Consider the following 25,846-nt stretch of genomic DNA (forward strand, 5'->3'; position numbering starts at 1 on the left):
CCTTGTCAGCTACATATCAAGTTCAAGGGCAAGCTAGGCTACATGAGACCCTGTCTTTTAAAAAATATCAAAAAGAAAAATTCCCTGGCTAATAATTATAGAAATCATAGTGGTGATTCTTGTCTATAGAGAGAGGGCTGTTTCTATTTTTATCTAATGATTCAGCAGTTCACCAAAATGGCACGCTCTGGAGTGAGGAAACAGTTTTCCAGCCTTTTATAAATATCTCTCACCCACCATGCAATATGGCCCTGGTTGAGGTTCTCCCATCACCTAAAGATTAGCATACTCCCCATACCAGTATATTCTTCTGTAAGTTACCCGGTGGCAACATTATCTTCTAAGAAATTTCCCTCCTAGATACTTATTTTTTTGGTTGTTTGTTTTGGGGGTTTTCGTTTGGGGGTTTTGTTTTTGGCTTCTGTTGATGTTGCATTCACCTGCTCTCTGATTTCTTGGTATGTTTTTGAACATCACCTACTTGAGATCCATATAATCTTCTTCCAAAGACAGGATTTATCAAATCAAATAATAATTCCTATTTCATGTAAAATGTCTCTGTACACATCCCAACTTCGAAATGGTGAGGACCTGAAATGACAAGGACACCTTGTCTTGCAAAGAGAGGTGGAAAGAAGTCTTCTTCAGTGTGAAAGCTGCTATGTGGAGGTGTGTGCCTTCTTCAGATTCCCTGGCCATTTGTAAAGGAAAATGCAAATAAAGAAAGATGGAAGAGGAAAGGAGGGGAAGGAAAAAAGGGAAGGAAAGTGGGACTGGAAACGGGTTAAAACATGGACAGTGTATTCACATATCTCTACTTCTGTGAATTGATGTTTTTAACTGAAATGTTTCACTCTGCTCATGAAGAAAAAGGATGTCATCCATAAGTGGAAGTCGACCTTGAAAGTGTGTACAGAGTTTTCAAGACATGTTTGTTTGAATAGATATTGTTCTTGTCTCGTTTCCATGGCTGTGATAAAATATTTTAAAAAAAAAAAAAAAAAAAAAAAAAAAACAAGGGAGGGGAGGAAGGGTTTAGTGGGTTTACAATTCCACATCACAGCCCATGATAGCAGGGAAGTCAAGGTAGGTGCTCGATGCAGGGTACTTCACATCCACAGTCAAGAACAGATGGAAAGAAATACAGCCATGCTTACGCTCAGTTAGCTTTCTTGACTCACATAGTTCAGGAGCCAGCTCGTGGGATGGCGCCACCAACATTCAGTGTATGTCTTCTCATCCCAATCAGCAACCAAGACAACTCCCCACAGGCATGCCTGTGGGCCAACTTAATCTACGTGATTTTTTCTAAGATTTATTTATTTGTATGAGTATGGGTATTTTGCCTGCATATATGCATGGGCACCACCTGCATGTCTGTGCCCACAGAGGTCAGAAGAGGGCATCAGATCCCCTGGAACTGGAGTTACAGAAGTTGTGAGCCACCATGTGGGTAATGGGAATTGAGCGTAGGTCCAGTGCTCTTGACCACTGAGTTATCTCCAGCCCAGTTTTTCATTAAGACTGTCTTGCCAGATGACTCTAGGCTGTGTTGAATTGACACTTTAGGTAACCAGCACAGTGCCTTCATGCAAATTATCAAAAATACTTAATTTAGAACATGAAATTTTCATTCATAAATATGAGAAATTTCCTTTTGAAACTTCTTGAAGAATGTGCTTTGACCAGAATGAATGTGTGATTTATATGTGTGAGAAATCAAGAAAGTGTAAATCTTATCAGTTTCTGACTAAATGTGTGATTTGTCTATGAAAAAAATAGTTTGAATTACCAGTTATGTTATTCCATACAATCCTCAAGTCCAGTGAAGCAATAAGATGGGTTCCATTCAAGAAAGGTAAAATACCATCCCTAACTCTTCCATATCTGTAGCCCTAGCCTTGTTTTCAGAATGGTTTTCCCATCAATCTTCTCCCATTGGAGGAACCTTGAAACCACAAACCAAGCAATATGTCAGGGATTTAAAAAAAAAGAAAAGAAAAGAAAAGAAAAAAGAAACTTAACACATATCCAAACAATTGTTGTTCATACCAAACATAGATTTCAGTAGGAAATAAATACGAAGGGAAGCATTCTAAACTATTGAAAAATCGTGCCTCAGCAAGCTGCTCCAAAATCGAGAAAGGAAGTGAATCTGTCACAACTTGTATGTTAGAAAAATTCCTATGACATATCTTGCATTGATTTGAATAATTTTAATTTACTGCAACCTATTATACTAATTGTTCTTGTATCCACAAATATATCAGCAAAACTATATAACTTAGAGATGTCACATTCATCAATTTAGGTATCCTTTTATGAGATGATTAAAGTTAAAATGGAAGTCAGACATGGATGGTGGTATGTGCCTGTAATTGCAGTATGTGGGAGATTGAGACAGAAGAACCACAACCTACAGGCCAGCCCGAGCCACAGTGTGAGTATCAGACCAACCAGGGCTACATAGCAAAAAGCCTATCTCAAAGAAAGAAAGAAAGAAAGAAAGAAAGAAAGAAAGAAAGGAAGGAAGGAAGGAAGGAAGGAAGGAAGAGATGGAAGGAAGGAAGGAAGGAAGGAAGGAAGGAAGGAAGGAAGGAAGGAAGGAAGGAAGGAAGGAAGGAAGGAAGAGATGGAGAGGAAGGAAGGGAGGAAGGGAAAGAAGAGGAGAAGAGAGGAGAGGAGAGGAGAGCACATGCACACAGCATATACACAACCACGTATACACACATAAGTTTTAAAATGTGTGTGTTTATTGTTGAAATAAACTGTGAACTTTAATACTTGAAGATGGTCACACATTTGTCTCCATCATATTAATGTTAGATATTAAAAAAGAAATGGTTGGGAACCATAGAAAGGCTTTTGAGGGAATAGAGTATTGTTAGAGGAGGGGCAGTGTTTGTCCTGGCCACCCAGAACCAAAATAATCACATGAAAGTGTATTAATTAAATCACTGCTTGCCCTGTTAGCTCTAGTTTCTTTGGCTAACTCTTACATCCTAATTTAACCAATTTCTATTAATCTGTGTATCACCATGTGGCCAGTGGCTTACCAAGTAAAATTCCCAGCATCTGTCTCTGGCAGCTCCACGGTGTCTCTCCCCACCCTTCTTTCTCCCCGCATTCAATCCTGTCTTCTCCACCTACCTAAGTTCTGCCCTATCAACAGGCCAAAGCAGTTTCTTTATTCATTAATGGTAATCACAGCACACAGAGGGGACATTACCTCCCCTTTTCTGTTTAAACAAAAGGAAGGCTTTAACATTAACATAGTAAAATTACATATAACAAAACAGGTATCAAGCAAGAACTACAGTTACAATATTTATATGTACTTTCTCTTTATCATGACTAAGGAAAACTATAATTATAACTATAAATTCTTCAACTTCATCAAAGACTCCAGAAGGATACAATATTACCTAAATAAACAGTAAGTACATTGTAAGCAACTTCCAAAACTCTAGAATTGACAGAGATATCTCCCTGCCTGACAGTTACCCAAAGTTCTTCTGTACTGTTGGGGCATCCATCTTCAGCCTACAGGCCCATAGTATCCAGGAGACTTTTCCATGAAGCAGGAAATTTCAAAGACAGTTCTGTTTATTTTGGCAGTTTGCCAGTCACTTTCTTCTGTATCCTGCAGAATGTCTTGTAGACTCTCATAAAGCAGGAACCCTGAAGGATCATCTCACCTTTAGGCAAGTTCAGCAGTCATTTCTCTGTGGTTCCTGCATGTCCAATTAAGCATTTCAGGCAAGAGCAGTTTCTTTGCCTCAATGGCTAGCAAACTCCATAAGGAGCCCATCTTCCTTTTGAAGTAACTGGTGCTACCAGAAGAAGACGCGTCTCACTGTCATGAAAAGTCCTAAATTTTTAAATCATTTTAAATGCCATGTTGTGAAGGTCTCTGAAAGATTTGAAGAATACCTAACTAACTGAAATATATCTCTATATATCTAGAAAACCTAACGACTACAATCTTGACTATTATAGATGACTATCTATTAAGCTATATTTCTTAATTATACATTACATTTTCAAATGAGCTATACAATCACAACATCCCAATCAAGAGCATATATACATACATACATACATAAAATTGACCTTAAATTTGTATCAACAAACCAAGGTCCATACCAATGCAAATCTCTATAGCATATTCCCCTTTAAATGTAAAAGAACATTTATAAACAATATGGGAATGTGGACATAGTTATTTCTATCCAAACTGCTTCCTGCTGTTTATTGGGCAAAGTATTTTCTTTTTGCTGCCATTGCCAGCAGGATCAAACCAGCAACCTTCCAGGAGGTCTTCTTCCATCAAACCATATTGGTCCGGAAGCAATCCACAGGTTCTCATCTTCTGTGAAAACAAGAGAAGAACCTCTTTTCCAAAGTACCATATCCTTAGAACCAAATTTGGAAGTCATGATTCCTTTATAATATATATGCTGGTTTAGCTTAGCAGCCCATGCAAAGAAATGTTTCTCTGTACTTAGCTCCTTCACAGTCAAAAATTCAAAGAAAACACAATAATATAAATAATCCAGACTCTCTGTGAATTTCTGTTATTTTTCTTTACTCCTTTTAATCTATGACTATCTGTACTCTGTCTTTTTAAAGACTTTACCATTCTTAAGCATTAACTTTATTTTATGACTCTCTATGCTCTTTTTCTTCTCTCTTCTAAGCCTATGTACATTTATCCAACACTATGACTCCTCTGGATTTGTCTTTATTGCATATTTGTAATTATATTCTGACCAGAAGTACTTCTTAAAATGCTAAGTGCTTAAGAGTCTAAACTGCAACATTACTAGGCTACATACAGTACTTGTACTGCCTGCTTACACTGCCCAGTCCAGCACTGGGACTGCGTGTGCCTCTGAGCCATGTACAGGGCCCCATTTCCAGGCACATAGCCAGTGCATGTCACCATCAAGCAAGCCACAACAGTATACTCACAAACCCCATTTAAATGCTCTGTCTCACGAAAGAGTCAGAGATTGCACTGGCAGGCCAGCCCAGAATGCCAGCATTTTTAAACGGCCATGGCTTTTTTCCTGCTATGACTGAATCAGGAAAATCTCTCTTAAAGGAGTTGCAGCAAGCTGCCAGCAAATAGCAAGAAGCTGTGTTAAACTCTGTATTTTTTTTCTAGAATTCCTTTTCAAGACCTCTCAGATTTTACATGGATTTAGTTGGCCACGTGGGTGCCAATTTCTTGGAGGAGGGACACTTATTCGTCCAGGCCACCCAGGACCAAAATAATCACACAAAAATGTATTAATTAAATTACTGCTTGGCCCATTAGCTCTAGCTTCTTATTGGCTAACTCTCACATCTTAATTTAACCCATTTGTATTAATCTGTGTATCGCCACATGGCAGAGGCCTAGTGGGTAAAATTCCCAGTGTCTCTCCCTACCCTTCTTTCTCCCAGCATTCAGTCCTGTCCTCCCCGCCTACCTAAGTTCTGCCCTATCAACAGGCCAAGGCAGTTTTTTTATTCATTAGTGGTAACCACAGCATACAGAAGGGACTCCCACATCAGAGTCTCTGTCACTATATAACCAAATTGGCCTCAAGTTCATAATTCTTTTACCTCAGCTTCCTGAGTACTAGGACTATAGATGTATATCACCAGGTCCAGCTAAGAACCATATAAATAGTTAATTGCTATTCTTTTGTAGCTGAAATAAATGAATTCCCTTACATTTCTCCAAATTTTATTTTTATTTTAAGAACTTAAAACGGGAGACTGGAGAGGTGGCTGAGCGGTTAAGAGCACTGGCTGTTCTTCCAGAAAACTTGCACCCACATGGTGGCTCACAACTGTCTGTAACTCCAGACAAGCTTATGGAGCAAAGCCATACATGAGACCCAAACAGCTACACACATGAAAAATAGTAAAAATAAAAATTTTAGTTGAGACATCTGGCTTAATATTTGAAGTAATTAAGTTTAAGTGAATAGGCTCTGAAGATACTGTGCCCCACAACTTGTTCACTTAAAATTTCAGAAATGTGATTTTGTTCATCTAATGATTTTGTATTATTATAACTTAATAGCCTAGTAATCTATAAAAACATTCTCAAATGGTTTGAGACAATTTAAGAAATATAACACTGAGGTATATGTGTGTGTATTTTCACACAAAACTATGTGGCACATATGTATATGTTCAAATAGGTTGAAAAGTCTTCCAAGAAACTGACATTGAATGATGTCAATATCAGAATCTTTTACTACTTCTCTGTCTTCCTGTGTGTATACACATGTGTGTATACAACCAAAGTAAGCAGTTTCGAGTCTAAGCCAAAGGATAAGTCTGTGTTTTCACCTCTCCTCCCCAGAACTGCCAGAGATGAGGGTTTTAGACAATGCTGCATGTGTCTCCTGGTACCTGACTGACTGTGTAGGAAGGTTCTATGAGCAACTCTGGTGTTCTTCCAGGTGGGTCATATTCTCAGAACTGTGCACTGGTCAGATGGTGCAGACACTGTCTGCATGTTGTGCCTATAAAACCCATTTTAAGTTTCCTAAACTGTATGGAGGAGAAAAGTTGCATATTTATTATACTCAGCTCCATATTTGCTCATAAAGGGAAAGTTTGTCTTATTAGAGCTTTGATTAGTCCCGCTTAAAACCCAAAAGGTATGTGTTTATAATGTGTTTGGATAAATCGACATTTTGTTTTACTGACCTGCCATTCATCATAAAGAGGAGATAAATGGTTGAAGAGGCAGACAAATTTAAACTAGTTTGGGGGCAGAGAGATGGCTCTGCTGTGAGAGGGCATACTGTTCCTGCAGAGGATCTAAGTTCAATTCCCAGTGCCAGACATGAAGGCTCACAAACACCTGTAAGTCTAGTTCCAGGGATTCAATACCTGGCATCAGCAGGCAGCTACATACATATGCACACAGCTCACCCGCACACAAATACACACAAAATTAAAAATAAAAATAGCTAAGGTGATGATGGTGCATACCTCTAATCCCAGCCCTCAGGAGGCAGAGGCAGGTGGATCTCTGTGAACTCAAAGCCAGCCTGGTCTACATAGTGAGTTCCAGGACAGCCAGAGCTATCTAGCAAAATCCTATCTTTAATATATATTTATCTTTTAGCAAAATGAACTGAACATTATACAATGTTCAAAGGCATAGAGATATATCACATGTCTGCTCTCAGGTCCTACCCACTTCCTGCTGTCTTACTCGGTCACACCTGCCCACAGGCATGCAGTTCTGTCCTGGCTGATAGAGCTCATTGCTTTAGCATGGTCCAGCTTTCAGTGCCATGGGCCAGTTCAATGCCATTGCCAGCAGGATCATGTTCAAAGGCTTTAGAAGCTGCACTGGTACTACCAAATATGCTTGACAGACCATCACAACAAGAATGACTTAAAGTGCCACCGTATGTCTGAATTTCATCAAAGACAACTGTTAGCTTCAAAAATCTGCAGTAGATTACAAATCTCTCTGTCTCTCTCTCTTTCTCTTTCTTTTAAGAGCAATTCTGAAATGACTTTCTAGAACCCCTCAGGAGATGCTTTGGCACTAAGAGTCTACAACAACATTGCCTACAATGAATCTAGTAAATGAATGTCTATAAAATAAAAGCCTACTTGCAGCTATTTGTAAAAGAAAAGGAAAGAAATACCAGAGAACTTTTTTGAGGAGGAAGGCAAAGGGAGGCAGAGGAAGAGGGCTAGATTTAATTTCCACGAATCATGGTCACTTTGTCTTCACTAAACTCCACTCTATTTGTGTTTGTTTTGTTTGCTTCCCCTCCACCCCACCGCCCCTGCTGTCCCCTGTGTGCGTGGACACTGCCCTGCATGTGGTAATCAGAGGTCATTCTTAGCTGCCCCTTCTCTCCTGCCACCGTGTGGGATATCGGGCTCAAGTCAAGCATCTAGGCCTGCACAAGTGCCTCTACCCACTAAGCCTGTGGTTCTCAACCATCCTAATGCTGTGACCCTTTAATACAGTTCCTCATGCTGTGCTGACCCCAACCATAGAATTATTTTCATTGTTACTTCATAACTGTAATTTTGCTACTGTTATGAATTGTAATGAAAATATCTGTGTTTTTCAGTGGTTTTAGGTGACCCCTGTGAAAGGGTCGTTGGATTCTCAAAGGGGTCACAACCCACATGTTGAGAACCACTGCATTAAGCCCTCTCACAAGTCCATGAAAAACTATTTAACTATATATTTACAATAGTGTTAATATATACCAATAGTGTTAGTTACAGTGCCATCCTTGAAGAAAGTATTCATTGCTTTCTTCTGACTTAAAAATAAAATAAAGTATTTTCCAGGCATGGTAGTACAAACCTTTAATCTTAGCACACAAGACACAAGACATAAGCAGGCAGATCTTTATGAGTTCCAGGTCAGCCTGGTCTACACAGCAAATTCTAGACCAGTCAAGGCTACACAGTTGGATTTTTGTCTCAAAAATAAGTGAATCAGCAAATATTTTCATGGGCCCAGAAATGGTTGAGGATTCCATATACAGAGACCGCATGCCTACAAGCTTTAGTTGTCCCAGGGAGAGACGAGCAGAGTGAAGGAAAGGTGCACTGAACAGAGTGGTCTCCTAAGGTCAAGTTCTTGCTCATACTTACACTGCCAGTGCTCCCCAGAAGACATTCTGACAGCCTGGTGCCACCCAGGTCTAAGTACTGTGCTAGGGATTCAGGGGTAAGTTAAGGAGTCCCCTACCCTGCACTGTGAGTTCTGCTGTCACCAGGGCTACATCTAGTAGAACATTTTCAGGTACAGGACAAAAAAATAAAAAACACTAAATCAGGAGCCAGACTTGAGTGGCTCATGGTTATGATTTCAAGTATTCGGGAGACTGAGCCAGGAGGATCACAAATTCAAGGCCAGCCTGAGCAACTTAGTAAGATTGTGTTTTTGGTTTTGTTTTGTGTGTGAGTGTTTTCCCTACATGTATGTATATGTTCCACATATGTGGTTGGCACCAAAAAAGCTCAGAAGAAGGCATTGAATCCCCTCGAACTGGAGTTAGAGATGGTTGTAAACCATCATGTGGGTCCTGTCAATTGAACTCAGGTCCTCTGCAATAGCAACACATGTTCCTAACCACTGAACCATCTCTCCAGTCCCTGAGACTGAGACTATGTTTTAAATGAAAAGAAGATACAATTCAGTGGTAAAATGCTTGCCTAGAGTATGTAAGACCTGTTTTCCATCCCCAATATAAAAGCAGCAAAACAACAGAAAATTGAGGTTAAACAAAAGGCATATTGTTTAGTGCCCATGGATGAAAATGTTCATAGTGAGCCAGTTTCCTGCATGAGTAAATTTAACCACCAAGCAATCATAACAAAACAAGGAACTTGACATGTATGTGTGCCTGGCCAGGTTCTGATGGGACAATGGTCTTTTATTCTGTCACTTGTATTTTAATAAAACGCTGGTTGGCCAGTAGCCAGGCAGGAAGTATAGATGGGGCAACCAGGCAGGAAGTAGAGGCAGGGCAGCCAGAACAGGAAAATTCTGAGAAGAGGAAAGAGTCAGTCTACAGTTATCATTCAGACGCAGAGTAAGCAAGATGTGACTGCCTTGCCAAAAAAGGTACCAAGTTACGTGGCTAACACAGACAAGTATTATGGGCTAATATAAGTTACAAGAGTTAATAAGAAGCCTGAGCTAATGGGCCAATCAGTTTATAATTAATGTAGACCTCTATGTGTTTATTTGGGACTAAACGGATGTGGGACCTGGTGGGACAGAAAACTTGGTCAACATTTCCGTGTCCACTCACTCAGCTCACAGCAGATCTTCACAGCAAATAGCATGATTAGCTCCGTTGTACCAGTCTGTCCCTGTTCCTTGGCTTTCTTATGTAAGTTTTCTTCTCAAGGCCTATAGTGGTCCCACATGTACTAGATTTATTTATGAGATAAAATGTCACAAGAGTTCATTAAAAAAATCTGCAGGCTTCGGTGACTCATTGGATTTGGGGTTCTAGTCAGTGATGTGAGTGAAGTCACCTCTTGGTTATGACACTCAAGGCTTGGAAAATCTTGGCCATTGAGTAGAATGAGCTTCTGTACAGGGTGAACTTGTCATGTCAGTGGGACTCCCATGATCATAGTTTCTGACTTACTTGAGACAATTATGTAATTAGAAAGAAGTGCCAAGACTCACATGGCTTTGGACCAAGAACCCTGACTAGGCACAGTGAATGAAGAAGGGACAGACACAAAGACATGGGAATTAAAAAAAAAAAAAAGACAGACACATGGGCACATGTATAGTGAAACTGGGATCTAGTGGGGTTCTCTAACTGATACCTAGACCCCTATTGTGTCTGTTAGGTTCAGCAGAGGGAGGGTTGGTTAGCCTATGGAGGAGGTCTCTGTGGGTGAACAGTCTCAGGCAGTAAGCATCATGCAGAAAGCTGCAGTTACACACACTGATCATTATCCATAAACACTCGGACTCCCCTTCATATTCCCAAGGAAAGCTTTGCCATTCCTCTTGAGGCAGGCCCATATGGCTAACAGCTTTGTCAGTTTAGCCTTGGAGTCCTCAACGAGGCTATGCCCATGTTTCAAAACACACATTCACTCAGGACCCTATTCTCACTTAAGGCTTCTCCTACTCCCTACAAAGAAGTGATGCAACAAGAATCAACAGCTCAAAGAGGAAATCAGGCTGATATGAAGACTGTTGGAGGCCGCAGAGGCTTCACCTATAACTGCTGCCCCTGCTGGGACATAACGCTTAACTTCAAAATGTATTACAAGGTAAACATGGCGGCACTCAGGAGGCTGAGCAGGAGAACTGAGAATTCAAGGTCAACTTGGACTACATAGTGAAATCCTGTCTCTCAAATAGAGCAACTTCTGTTACAAAGAACAGTTTAATGAGAGTTCCATAAAGGCAGCGTGCTTTTCAAGAAGGAGACAATTTGAGACAGGATCTTTTGGATCCTGGTGTCCTCCAACTCACAATGATCATCTTGTCTCAGCCTCCCATCAAGCAGAAATAGAGCTAGGTTATTCCAGTCCTGGGGCTTGAATATAGCACCACAGGCTAAGCAAATGCTCTACCACTGTGCTATTCCCCAGACCCAACTGAACAGTCTTTTTTTAATTCTCATAACAGACGTGGCAAAGAAAATTGGCAACATGAAGCCCAGATGTCTTTTCAGTATGAAAACCATGCTTCAATGGCACCTTGCCACCTACCTACTTAAAACAGATTTCATAAAGTAAGATAATTCACACAAAAAAGGCAAAGACTTGGAAGAACACATCCCAGGAGCAAATAATGCCTGGGGTCACGAAGAGATTAGGGAAACCCTAAATGAGTCAGTCCTGTGGACCCTGTTACGGTGAGTCTCCTCTAACATCCCTGAAGGAGAAGCAGCTGCCACACATGGAAATCGCGGGGATAGATTTTGATCTCAGGGCAAAGAAAATGTTTCCAGCCAGTGTTCTTGTTTGTTTCCTAGTGCTGTGATGAATACCATGAGCAAAAGCAACCTAGGGAGGAAAGGGTTTATTATAGCACAGTTTACAGCTCGTCATATCAAATAACCCAGGACTAATTACAGGGGTGACATTGCCCATGGTGGGATAGGTCCTTCCACATCAATCATTAGCCAAGAAAGTGGCCCCACTGACTTGCCTATCGGCCAATCTCAATTGAGGTTCTCTCTTCCAAAACGACTCTACCTATGTCATAAGTTACAATATCTAAACATAGAGTTACTGGGGAAAATAGTAAGCTCATGGACCCTGGGCTTTTCAAATGCAGACCAGCTAAGAAGAGACAAGATTGAACAAGACACTTTAGTGGACCCACTGACCTTGATGGGTCTTCATTACTGAGGTTTTGAGTTTTTCACTTCCAGCAAAAGAAAACCCAAAGGATTTCCTGTATCTACCCAGAAGAGAAATTCCCTATCATGAATGAATGCATTTTTTATTGCTGTAGAAGACATGTCACATCAGAAAACAGGTTCAGTAACCTGACTAATCCTCACATGCTCTAAGATCTGCCTGGCTTCCTTTGTAGGCTCTGTGACAGGATTTTTTTCTCTGATTGGGTTCTTCCCCTTACTCGGCAGTTAGATTTTGTAGGGAAATTAATGAATCTAGCACTCAAGGTAATCAATCTTCTTTGAGTTTTGCAATTTCAGATCAGGCAAACCATGCTAAATCCATGAATAAATTTCCATTTCTGGCCCAAAGAGCTAGGAATCAACCTCTGGAACTTAGTAATCCTTCTTAAAGCAGCCATGTCTATGCTGTGTTATCAGACAGCTGGTGCTGTGTCTCCTTGCCCTTGAATTCATAATTATATTAACAATTATTATAGCAGTGACAATTGAGAAGATAATGTAACAAAATGGGTTACTACAAAACAGAACTAATTTCGTTTTAACTTGATCCAATTGCTTGCTACTGTAGACCGATTAAGGAATAAAAAGCAACAGTCCACCTTTTCCTGGGCATTTGCCAAGTCTTTCTAGAAGTTAAGGACCTAGATATTCCATGTGTGAAATATTCCTTTTGTTTGTGGGTTGAAAAGGGGAGATCAAGTGGATTCTTAAGGAGTTGAAAAGACAAGAGATAGAAGATATATAAAGTCCACCCTGCTCATCCCAGGGCTGGCAGACTCTTGAAAGCAATGAAGCTGTGAAGCCAGGGTGGTGTGACTACTATGGCTGGGAGCCTGCAGGAGGAGCCTCTGGTTTCCCCCTTTGAAAGGATGCCTGTCCTCCAGACCCACAAAATTGGTCTGCCAACGGCCTCATCTCTGGAAAATCAAATCAAAATGAGACAGAGTCGCGGGGAGGGGGGTGGGGGATGGAGCACCAACTAGGACACTGGCACCCCAGTACTGACACCATGTGGTCAAAAGGAGCATCAGCAGCACAAAACCATGAGCAAAGAAAGTCTCTAGCACAAAGCTGTCAGTCTTGTGGAGAGGGATGAGGTAGCAACCACAGCCACAATCGGGCCACTAGAGCATTGGAGGCTGGGCAAGTGCTGCTTTGGGAGCAAGGAAGAGAAAGGTCTGGTCCTGAAACTGGTGTGCCCTGCTGAGCTGTGCAGGAGACGAGACTGAGAGCACGCAGCTCAGTGAGATAACAAAAGCTCAGTATCCCTCAAATGCTCAGAAGCAGAAGTCTTCTGAATATTGCAGCCTTCCCAGATTCTGCAATAAAGCACTTGCACGTGCATACAGTGAGAGCCCTTGTGGCTGGATCCCGAGCCCAGATGTGTGTGTGCCCATGCACTTTATACATATGGCCTGAAGGGAAGTTTTGTGTGAAACATTTAGTCCCCCTGCACTCCATACTGACCTGTCACGTGGGGTCAGGTGTGGAATTCTCCAATTGTGGCACCCATCATTTCAGTGCTCAGATTTGGGGGGCTATTGTAGCATGAGGACACACAGCAAGAGACAGAGGGGCCACCTCACAAGAGGACTTTAGGCAAAGGGGGAGTGACACTGAGGGCATGAGTCAGGAGTCTGTGTGGTCAGACTGGCAGTCTAACCCTGGCTATGTAAAAGAAGACCTCAAAAGGCTGCAGAGAAGAGTTTTAAAGGGGAGCCATACTGTTGAGATCAAGTCCATAATAACTGTTTTCTAACAGCAGGGAATGACAGGATCATCTAACCAACCAGAAAGCTCAAGTTTCTATGCAAAGGATCGTACCATTCATTAGTAAAGAAAACTCAGGAGAGGGAGGGATTCTAACTATACCCAGCAGGGCCTGCCACGTAGTGGGCATTCAACAAATGACTGTTGGCACAGAATGGAATGTAATCAAAAGTTACAAAAGAACATAGGCGCTGGGGAGATGGCTCAGCACTTAGAGGCATCTGTGACTCTTGCAGAGGACCTGGGTTCAGTTCCAGCACCCACGTGGTGGCTTGCAGCCATTTGTAGCTCCTGTTCCAGATGATCCCATGCCCTCTTCTGGCTTCAATGGGCTCCAGGCATACATGTGGGGCACATGCATGCATACAGGCAAAAATACATAAAATGTTTTAAATTAGAAGACAGAGTGTCAAGGTTGGCCTAGTGGGTAGGAGTATATATCACATAAGCCTGACAACCTGAGCTCAGTTCCCACAGTGGAAGAAGATAGCAACTCTTAAAAGTTGACCTCTAACCTCCACACACATATGGTGATGGAATGCATGGGTTTGCTTTTTTTTTAATATGAGAGAAACAAACTTCTAGAGCCACTGGCAACTTGTATTACATGGATGACATCGGAGAGCATGATGTCCCTCGATCATTTGCATATCATTTGTGTGTGCTGTCTGATCCAGACACATGCACTGGTGTCCCCCATGTCACATCCCCAGATGTGTAGGCCAGCTGCAGTTTGTACTCTGGAGGAAGACGTCATGAACAACTGTACTTCTGCCTCACCTGGCCAAGCAGAGAGAAACATGGGCTACATCAAGCAGCAGGCCTTCCACACCACCCAGCTTCCTTAAAAGGTAGCAGATAACCCTCCCCTGACATGCCCGCTGGTATTATGACCTGGCTTGCGCTGGATATGAAAGTGTCCACAAAATAGTGGTGAGCATTTGAATATTACAGAATATCTTGAAGTCCATGGAAACTGACATGATGTATACCTTTAAAGAGGAATTGCCACTGTAGTTGTTTATTCTATTATGAAACAAGTACAGAATTAACACCTCATGTTATTCTACTGAAATTATTTGTTTTAAATTTTTTTGATGGGGGGATGGAGGGATGGCTTTTGGCCTAAAGGGAGGCAGATTATGGTAGCGGGCATATCTGGCTGAGAATGCTCACTTCACAGCATCCAGGACACAGAGACAGGCAATAAAGTGTCCATCTGTCTGTGCACACACCCAGCGACCTACTTTCTCCAGCTAAGACTTACCTCCCGCTTTTCACCATCTCCCAATAATGGTGACATATTATGGATCCATCAAGGACTGAATCCATTTATGAGATCAGAACCCATTCTGCTACAACAAAAAAAGAAAAGAAGGAAGAAAGAAAGAATGAAAAAAAAAAAACCTTGCAACTAAGATCACAGCAAGGAGCTTTCCGGGGACATTTCAGATTCAATCCCTAACAAAAATCTAAAAAGCATCTTTATCCTATTATTTTATTTTTTGCATCGACATGAAGACTGGAATTACATTTCACGCATGAAGTCAATTCTTCGCACTTTGTAAGAGATGTTCAAATCTAAGTGGCCTAGACTCAGCCTATAAGGTTACTCATTTGTTTTTGAAAACAATGAGTGGTTTGTGTGTTTTATTTTTGGCAGGAGAACATAAGTAGACCAAGGGCTGCTTTTGGATTGCTTTTCAACTGCGCCCCACCTCCCCCCCCCCCAATGGTCTGGGTTGTATGTGGCCTCTAGGAGAAACCTCGGGGTGAGCACCAGACACTAGAAGCAGGAAGAGTGGAAACAAGACTGACAAATGCACCCTGTGAAACTCAACTCTGATAGAGGTCAAAGAGACTAAATGGTTAACATCAACTGAGCATTTTCATCAAAGAATGGCACAGCACCCTCCACCTCAGCCGGGCCCCAAACTACATTTAGATGTGTGTCCCCACAAGGAAAGTGTTTAAGCAGTAAGTGGCCAGCGGGGTATTTCTCCGAGCCAATGGAGGAGACCAATGGAGGAGACTCGAGATTCAGGGAAAAGTGAGAAACTTTGCCATTCCAGGCTCCACCACACTTACTCCTCCTACTGCCCTCCCCACCCTAACCCATCCTCGCCCTTTCGCATGGACTCTGGGTTAGATGAAATTACTTTTATTGCAGTGAGACTAAATTAGGTTGAATGCTCCTCTTTCAGAGGACACAGGGTACCAGACTGGAAGGCCAGGAAGGGAGGGTCGGAACTGGGCAGTGGATACATGATTTTCCCCTTATTTGGGTGTAAGTGCTGCACGCCTTAAGGATTTATTTTGGGACAAGGCCTAAACCCCGAGTGGGGCAGGCAGCTGCAGCGATCAGGCTGCACTCTCTATTTGAAGCACAGGCCTTTCGGGATCTTCCTTGGTAGCCTGAGGAGGTTCTGGCTCCAGGGCAGACTCTAGTGAGGACTCCTCCGGTGCAGCTGGTTGAGCTACAGGCTGGCCATCTGGTGGGCCTTCAGAGCTCCGGACAGGCCCTAGGCGTGGCGGCTTGACTGGTGTGGGTTGTGCTTTACGACTGGAAAGGGCCCTTCTTAGGCTCTGTACCTTCTCCAAGCCGGTGCGTCGCAGTCGCTGAGCCCGGGACTCCACCGGCTCCTCGTCTGAACTCTCTCCAACTTGATCCTCTGGCTGCTCTGGGCCCGGTACCGACTGGTTCTCGGGGCCCAAGAGTTCTGGTGTTTTCTGGAAGGCGCGGGCTGGAATTTCAGTCTCCTCCTGAATGTGACGACACAGCTTTTTGATTCTTGCAGGCACTTAGCCAACACCAGCCTGAAACTCTCTCCCCGCGGTTACACCAAAGGAAGCTACTCCACCCTTTCCCTCTGCACCAAGAATTGGGCAAATGAGAGGAGTGGGAAAGATGGGGCCAGGAGCAGAGGAATGAGCAGGAAGGGGGAAAGTGGGCTGCACACGTTTGCAAAGTAGATGAAAGCTGTAAGGTATGAAAGAAGGTAATAGCTGTATGGGCCCTTGGAGGAGGTATAGAAACACCACAGCCGTTATTTTCATGTGGTTGGGACTGACCAAATCTTCATAGTGGCCTGAGTTATAGCGAGGAGGGCGTGGATTGCCCAGGCTGGGAGTAAGAGAGGGATAAGGCCACGATGCGGGAAGTGAGAAGTGGGTGCGGCTCTGAGAGTTTGTTCCACAACTGAGGGCGGGCACATAGGGTCAGGAGATGATGGACCGGTGGAAGGCGGGAGTCCCTCTGGGTGGTGGTCTAGAGGCGGGATGAGGGGGTGCCTAAGGTCACTGACCTTGAAGAGCAGAACGTGCAGCTTCCCGCGCGCCACCAGCAGCCCGTGGTTGGCCTCCAGCCGCTGCACCTGAGCAGCGCGGCGCAGCGCCCGCTCTTGGGCTGCGTTGGCATGAGAGCCCACGCGCTCCGCCTTGGCCAGCAGCTGCGCCAGTGTGTTGCTGGTGGTGTCGTGACTGCGACTCAATGAGCCCAGGCCGCTCTGAATGCGGCGCACCGAGCCCGCCAGGTCGCCTTGCCTCTCGGCCAGGCCACCCTGCCTCTCCCGCAGCGCCTCCAGCATGGTGGCCAGCTTCTCCAGCAAGGTCACCACGGTGACGGCGTGCACAGGACCCCCGGCAGGCGCCCCGGGCACAGGCCCAGACGCCAGCGCGCTCTCCCCCATGTTCTCTGACAACCCTGCCTGCTCTCCCCGCGACCGATGGCTGCAATCTGGGCTAGGGCCGCCTTTCCCCGCCTCCTCCCCAGTTCAGGCCGTGACTCAGCCGGGCGGAGTTGGCATCCCCGCGGTGGGAGAAGGAGGAGGCCGAGCAGGGGGGGGGGGGGGGGATGTCCGAAGGGGGCTCTTTTGAGGACTCCGCCCCGGGATCTGCGGGGAGGCAGGCTGGCCCAGAGGTACCCGGCAAACTCTTTTCCCCTCTATTAGCTCAAGCTCTACATTCGCCCATTTCCGTGGGGGGCCTCTTTCAGGCCTATGCTTTCCCACAACAAAGGACAAACCACTGAGATTTTTATTTTATGCTTCGCGTGATCAGATTGTGTGCCGGTGGGGGTCGGGAGGATTAAAGGGATGAGGCATAACCTAAGCCTTCAATGCTGCTGAGCCCCACGCTGGGCGGAGGCCTGGGAGCTTGGAATGTTCTGCTACAGACACAGGAGTGCCTAGGCCCAAGGCAGGGCTTTGTGTGGAGGCGGGCTGGGCAAAGCACTCTCTGATGTTTTCCACGTTTAGCCTCTGGCTTCTTTTAATGCTGTCTCTTCCTATTGGTTTGGGTTGTCCTATTTTGAGCTTCGTGGGGAATACTCAGCTGTGGGTTAGAATAGGAACTCCTTTGTGATTTAATGAAGGTTGACTGTGGTTCCTGCCTAGAGCCTTCAGTCCCCTGTATCTGAAACTGGTACACACTGGGGTGGGAAGATCACCAGTTGGAGAGCAGTGTAGAACACACATGAGTATTTTAGAGTGAAAGGTCAACCCCTGATTTCTGGTTGTGAAACTTTTGGTTTTTACTATTTATATTGAACTCGGGGTTGCTCATGTTGGACCCCAGTGTACTGGAGCCATCTCAGCCTGATGAACTAAGAGTGTTTGTTTGAGACAGGGTTTCATGGAGCTGGAGCTGGCCCTGAACTCACTGGTCAGTCTTGAACATTCATCCTCTTGCTTCCATCACCCAAGTGCTGGGATTACAAGTGTGTACCACCAAGAGCAGTTTGTGCTGGTGCTGGGAGTTGGCCCCAAGGCCGGTACACCCTAGTCAACAACTCCACTAACTGAGCTACATCCACAACCCTGTTTCTGTGTTTCTGAGATAGGGTCTCACTGTATAGTCCAGGCCTCAAGCTCAAAATCCTGTCTTAGACACCTGAGTGTTGGGATAAACATACAGCACCACACCCATTAGCTGGCTGACCCATTAGTTGATTGGGTAACTGCAGCATTAAGGATAAAATCCAAAACCTCAAACATGCTAGACAAGTGATCTGCCACCAAGCGATATAACAACCCAACAACTTGGAAATGTGTGTATGTGCATGTATGTTTGCACATGTATATACAAAGGGTGTCAGGTCCCCTCAAGCTGTCGATACAGGCAACTGTGAGCTATGTCCAGTATGGGTGCTAAAATAGATTTCCCATCCTCTGTAAAAGCAGCAGGTACTCTGACTGACTGAGCCATCTCTCTAATTTAGACACACCATATGTCTCAGGTCACCCAAAAGATTATGTAAATGAATAGGGTTGAGAAAAACCTTAGTGGCCCACCCTAGACAAGTGTAAGCCACGTCTGGTCAGTTCTAACTGTAGAGGCTCAATGATATGGTTGATGCCCATCACCATCTATCACAGAGCTCATGACCAACAGTCTTACAACCCAAGTCATATGAAAAGGGTTTGTAGCCTGTGATTTTACACCTGCAATCCCAGATTAAGGATGATGAGTCAGGAAGAGTGAGACTAACCTGGGCTCCACAGAGATCGAAATGGCACCAAATTTATGCAGTGAGGTTCTACATGGCACAAAGACCTCAAAAGTGAAGACACGAAGGGAAGCTGTCGCATTTTAAGCTTCCGTTCAGTGAAGAATGGAGAATTACCCAGAGGTGGGATTAGACAAAAGGGTAAGGTCTGGTAATAGCAGGCAAGAGAGGAACCAGCAAGGTCTGTCTGCTCAGAACATTTTGATCTCTCTGTACTGCATCTTTCTCCTGAATACAGAGCAGAATTCCCCTGCAACAAAGATGCTGAAGAAGAGGAGTGACCCTTTTAATTTCTATGGGATATTTTTTAATTTTTAAAAAAGATTTTGTGTGTGTGTGCGTGCACACACACCCCTGTGCACATGTATGTGTGTGTAGATATGTGCATCTGAGGGCAGGTGTCCACAGAGCCAGAGACTCTGGAGGTGAAGTTACAGGTGGTTGAGAACCACCTAACGTGTGTGCAAGGATAGAAACTGCATCCTCTGAAAGAGAAGGAATGCTCTTAACTACTGAGTCATCTCCCCACCCATAATTTCTATGTTTTGCATTAGAAAAGAATTATGGTTTCTGTGAATAGCTTCAGGGGAGCTCAAGAAAAGAGGTGGCAGGAGACAGGCACCATGAGAAAATCGCTAAGGTCTTCCATTCTCCATCAGGTCAAATTCTCAACATGTCAAAATACAATGCTTTGTGGAATCATTTCCTGAGTCCCAACATGGAAAAAAAAGTGAGGTCTCTGTAGTTTCTCCCTCTCTCACTAAGGTGATTTGTAAGCACAGACAAGTGGCCAAGCCCCTAGAGGGAAAACTACAGAAAAAAAGTAGTCTAGATTTTCAACTAACGCATTGCCTTCAGCAACTAGGAATCACACTCCCCTTGAGAGAAGACACAAGCTTGGTGCTAGATTAGTAATTCCCCAGTGGCCTCTGGAATCCTTCATGTCACATACCAATGTAGGTTTAGTGTTTCTGATTATCAAATGGAACAAAATCTAGAAACAATGCAAGATATATAGATAAGTTGGCTCGGCATTAAGAGCCCTTGTTGCTCTTACAGAGAACCCAGGTTCGATCCCCAGAATGCATGGACACAGTAGTTCACAACCATCTGTATCTCCAGACCCAGCGGATCTGAGGACTTCTTCTGACTACCATGGAAACCAGGCACACACATGATACACATACATACATGCAGGCAAAGTACTCATAAACATCAAATAATAAGTAAATCTCAAAAGAAAATTAAAAAAATGTCTTTGGTCCTAGACATCAATTTCAGATACCCAGATAAGCTAAGCATCCTTCAGAAACTTAGCCTTTGGATTGAAAGTCATAGTATGAGCCACCACCAAAACTGAACTTAAACTTCTGAAGCTAAATGAACTTTCTGCCCCTGAATTGGCTTCCTCGGGTGTTTGATTAGAGCAACAGAAAGCTAACACAGACATAGTTGCTTGTATATTTACCCATAGCAAAGATTTCCTCTTGTGTCTTAGTTACTTTTCTATTGCTGTCACAAAACACCATGATCAAAGCAACTTACAAAAGAAAGCATTTAGCCTGGGGAGCTCATAGTTCCAGAAGGTTCTAGAGTCAATGACCTAACATGGTGGAGAGCAGGGAAGAGGCAGGCAGGTGTGGTTAGCACAGTAGCTCACAGCTTGCACCCTGATTCCCAAATACTGGGCAGAAAGAGCTAACTGGGAATGGTGTGGACTGTTTGAAACCTCAAAGCCTCACCCCCAGTGACACACCTCCTCCAACAAAGCCACACCTTCTAGTCCTTTCCAAACAGTTCCACCAACTGGGGACCAAGCATTCAAATATGTGAGCATATGGGTGCCATTCTCATCAAACCATCACACCTTGTAAATCAAATAACATCTGTTTCTGTTCCTTTTCACCTCACTAATGCACTTACAGGTATCTGTGGTGGAGTCCTGCTAAGTGTACAAAAACACAAGTTTGTTGCTATCTTAAAAGCCATTGGTTGTTTCTGGCTTTCTCATTGGCACATTTCTGGTGTTTTCTGTTAAAATGGACTCTCTGGACTGAGTTAACAGCTGGTCTTTCAAGTCCTTTTCTATTTGCCATGCATCTTAAGAATTATCTGGTATAGACTTGTAGAGGAGACACAGCCTCAGGTTGGGCTAAAAAAAAAATCAAAAGACCATGCCTATTCCCATTTGTCTGCCTCTCCCAGAGTGAGTCAACCCGAAATCCAGTTCATAGGAAAACCCCCTACATGCTGTGCCCCTTACCACTGTTTTGATAGACAGCTGACTTCCCACTGTGGAATAACTTATCTGTGTTACTATTCTTTTACTGGAAACTACAGTAAGAGTTTCCAGCAGCCTGGGTGAAACAGACTCGTTGCCAGCCTACAAACTGGAAAGGGTGATTCATGCCAGATGCTAAGCAAGCATTGAGGAGTAGGCGTGTTATTTGGACCACGTTTTCACTCTTAGTTGTGGAAATGATATCAGAGATGTTGTGTGGTTATTTTAGCAAACTGCCCTAACAGTGGAAATGAAAGAAAAAGGGGATAAAATTCTAAGTAAGCTTTCCTCTGCTCCATCATGCCTAAATATGTAATTTTGCTGTTCAATGCTGCAAATGTTCTTTATTATTGTCCATACTCAATGTCATACTTTCTAAAAGAGAAGTATGTCACTGTTGTAGAAAATAAGATGACTAATCCTGTTTTGTTTGTTTTCTACAAGAGAAAAACTTAACAGGGAATGAGCCTCAGTGGACAAGCACTGCCTTCCCGCCTTTGTCATAGGCATCCTGCCTACGGAAGGGGAGGCTGCACCACACAATAGGGGCTCTGTGCCACCGGCAGCTTAAATACTTTAAAGATTTACACTGTTTCCAGAAATTAAACTACTCCAATGGCTAGACCCCAGGTTGTTATCATGTGACCAGGAGACCTGGGAATTCCTTCAATGACAAGAATCAGGCATATGTCTCACTCAAATGACTGTCTTCTGTAGGATTTCCTTTTTTCAGCTTTTATAGATTGAATATTATTTCTCAGAAAGATATGCATGAGTCTTCACTCTCAGTACCTGTGAATGTGATCTTACTTGGGTACTGGATCTTGGCAGATAAAATTAAGTTAATGCTCTTAGGATGAGATCGCCCTGAATTTAGTCTGTTGCCTTTATAAGGGAAGATACAGGGTCTCAGGAAAGGAGATGATGTGAAGACCAAGGCAGATGTAGGGTGGAACAAGTCAAGATCTGCAAATGATGATCAGAGCCCCCACAAATTAGGAGAGGCACGTGGTATGCTTCCATTGTCCTGCCCAGCTTCCTAGGGCATGCAGTGCTACTGACAACGATTCCATATATCTGCCCTCTGCAACTGTGAGGGAATAATTTTGAGAAGGGGGTTATTTTCATGATTCTTTTCTTCCTATCTTTTATTATTTTATCTATTTGTCTATTTATTTATAAAGGGTCTCATGGAGTCAAGGCTGGCCTTGAACTTGCTGTGTAGACCTTCTGATCCTTTTGAACACTGGGATTACAGCTGTGCACCAACATGTCCTGTTTCCACCTCCCACCCCCATTCCCAGTGCTGAGGACAAAACCCATGACCTAGAGAATTCTGGAGCATTCTGTCTTAGAGATGTCCTCACATTTCTGGAGTACTAAGCCGGGCACATCACAATAGCCTGATAGAGCAGTTTTAGGAAACTAACAGACACACAGACACCGCCTAAAAACACTGGAGCAGAAAGAAAGCAAACTGTAACAGCAGGCCATCAGTCACCCTGTGAGAGGGAGGAGTGTTGCCTGCTGTTGTCATGTGACTTTGCTTTGCTTTACATTCAGAAACTGTTTGTTTTCCATCTTGCTTAAGTATCTGCAGAGCAGCTTCCTACCAGGAAGTAGAATCCCTGTGCAGTCTGTGGCTTGGGCAGACTTGTCCTCTATGACTGGGAATTGCCAGATGGGCACAGAGGGCACCTGTGTGCCTTCAGGCCATCTGCCTCCTCAGGCCGAGGAACAGTAACTCAGAAACTGGTGAAACTCAGAGTTCATGCTGAAACTCTTCTTGGTCCCAGCCTTGCCAGCACCAGCTGGCTCTTACTTCTCAGGGTCTCTGTGGAAGTGGAGATTAGCCATGACCTAACATGGGTACTCCCGTGAGATGACGCCATTCACCACTCACGTAGGGAAGTTCTAGGGCCAGCATCCAGGCAGACCCACTGTGTGAGCAGCTTTATTCTTGCATAGGATGGTGACTGCCACTTGGCTGAGGTGAGACTCTGTGTTACCCAGAACGGTGGTAGGTAGACACCTCTGCGGGAGGCTCATGGTGAACCCCAGCATCAACCACTACCAGAAAGCTACCTGGGTCTGGTTAAGGGCAGTGAACTGGCCAGAATGTGAGTGACTCCCATGTCAATGGCAAACTTCAGCATGGCCTGGTCAGCATTCCTGGGGACAATGACACTAACATCAGCAGACTTCTCAGTGGCAACCGAGCAGCCAGAAGAAGGTTCCCCCATAGTCTCTTCAGATTTGTGAGACAGATGCCATCACTCTTTCTTTTATACTGCTAAATGTGGAAATCAAGGTCGACAATACCTACATGAGCCCCCACTAAAAAGTATATGAAAACATTTCCCTCCTGGATTTGTAGAACATTTGTGTTTAAGTTTCCCTTTAAGTTACTACAGGAATCCACAGCACAGTTGAGCTCTCTCCCTGGGTAGACCAAGTAAAGGAAGACCAAGTGAATGGTTTGTTCAAAGCTCACAGTGTGTATCAGGGTGTTTTACCCCAGAGATGGGACTGAGCTTGACTGGAGGCCAGAACTTCAGAAAATGTACGTGCTGCTGGAGCCAATAACAGGAATGAAGGAGTTGGCCTCCTCTTCAAAATATCTTTCCAAAAGACAAAAAGCCTGAACCCCCTAAGGGAATAGATTCCATTGAGCCCTTTTCTCTAATGTAAGGAATGCAAAGCAGGCTGGCCTTAGCCAATTGCTTCTGGAGGAGTGTTCCCATTTTAAACAAATCTCTAAGATGCATTTGACAAAAGACATTTCTCAGCTGCACTCTGATTCGAGGATTAATCTACCACCCACGTGATAAACAACAGAGCAGAGCACTTGGATAGCCCTGTGTGTAGTGAAGGAAGGAGCAGCGTGGCTGCGTTCCCGCCGCCCAGTTCCCAGCAACCGGCTAGCTTTATCTGAAATAATTACACGGAAACTGTATTCTTTTAAAACACTGCCTGGCCCATAGTTTCAGCCTCTTATTGGCTAATTCTCACATCTTCCTTTAACCCATATTTAGTAATTTATATAGCACCACGAGGTGTGGCTTACCAGAAGAGATCTTAACCTGCGTCCATCTCGGAGAGGAGAATCATGGAGACTCACTATGGTCACTGCCTGAAGCGTCTCTCCAACTCTACTTCCTTGTTCCCACAATTCTGTTCTGTCTACTCCACCTACCTAATTTTCTGTTCTTAAAGGGCCAAGGCAGTTTTCTTTATTAATTAACCAATGAAAGAAACATAGATAACTCTCCTCCATCATTTCCCCTTTTTCTGTTTAAACAAAAAAGAAAGGCTTCAACTTTAACATAGCAAAATTACATATAACAAAACAGTTATCAAGCAAGTATTACAGTTACAATATTTAAATCTATTTTATCTTTTATCATAACTAAGGAAAGCTATAACTATCTATTTATTCTTCAACTCCATCAAAGACTCCAGAAGGATATAATGCTACCTAAGTAAACAAGAAATAAGTAACTTATAAAACTCTAGAAATGACAGAGACAACTCGCTGCCTGGACAGTCACCCAAAGTTCCTCTGTACCGTTGGGGCATCCATCTTCGGGCTTCAGGCCCACAGTATCCAGCAGACATTTCCATGAAGCAGAAAAATTCCAAAGACAGTTCAGTCACTTTCTGCTGTGTCCTGCAGAACGTCTCGCAGACTCTTTCACGAATCAGGAACCCTGAGAGACCATCTCACCTTTAGGCAAGTTTAGCAGTCCTCTTTCTGTGGGTTTCTTGTGTCCAGTTTATGCAACAGTCCAGGCAAGAGCAGTTTCTTGCCCAAATGGCTAACAAACTCCATAGGTAGCCTCTTCGATGCCCATCTTCCTCTTGAAGTAGATTGGTGCTGCCAGGAGCAGACGTGTCTCATTGTCATGAAAAACCCTAAGTTATTAAAACATTAAATGCCATATTCTGCAGTCTTTGAAAGATATGAAGAATGCCTATCTGAAATATATCTATGCAAATCTAGAAAATGACTAACATGACTACAAGCTTGACTATTAATCGATGATTATCCATTAACAACCTATATTTCCTAATTATACATTACATTCTTTAAAATGAACTACAATCACAATAGCTTAATCAAAATCAGAAATACATATACATATAACAAATTGACCTTAAAATCCATACCAATGCAAATTATTCATATCTATATCATATCCCCCTTTAAATGTAAAAGAACATTTATAAACAATATTTGGGAAAATGGGCGCAGTTTTTTCTCTCCAAACTGCTTCCTGCTGAATGGGGGCGCTGTTATTTAGGTCTTTCATGGTGTAACCTGTGTGCTAGGTTCCTCTCAGTTGGCAGTTGAGTGAAGTAATTTTTTGAAGATGTTCACAGCAA

At 43.5% G+C, this 25,846-nt stretch overlaps 1 protein-coding gene across 1 annotated transcript; it reads right to left on the reverse strand.

Annotated features, from left to right (window-relative positions):
• Positions 1-15,818: 15,818 nt before the first annotated feature.
• Cavin3 (caveolae associated protein 3) lies at positions 15,819-17,390 on the reverse strand. The gene is made up of 2 exons (XM_038311648.1): positions 16,979-17,390; positions 15,819-16,436 (listed from the first exon to the last, which is right to left on the reverse strand). Exons 1-2 carry the CDS (start codon positions 17,360-17,362, stop codon positions 16,035-16,037), a joined length of 786 nt encoding a protein of 261 aa, XP_038167576.1. The 5' UTR covers positions 17,363-17,390; the 3' UTR covers positions 15,819-16,034.
• Positions 17,391-25,846: the final 8,456 nt, after the last annotated feature.

Source organism: Arvicola amphibius, chromosome 1 (assembly GCF_903992535.2).
Source record: "Arvicola amphibius chromosome 1, mArvAmp1.2, whole genome shotgun sequence".
NCBI classification, from domain to species: domain Eukaryota; kingdom Metazoa; phylum Chordata; class Mammalia; order Rodentia; family Cricetidae; genus Arvicola; species Arvicola amphibius.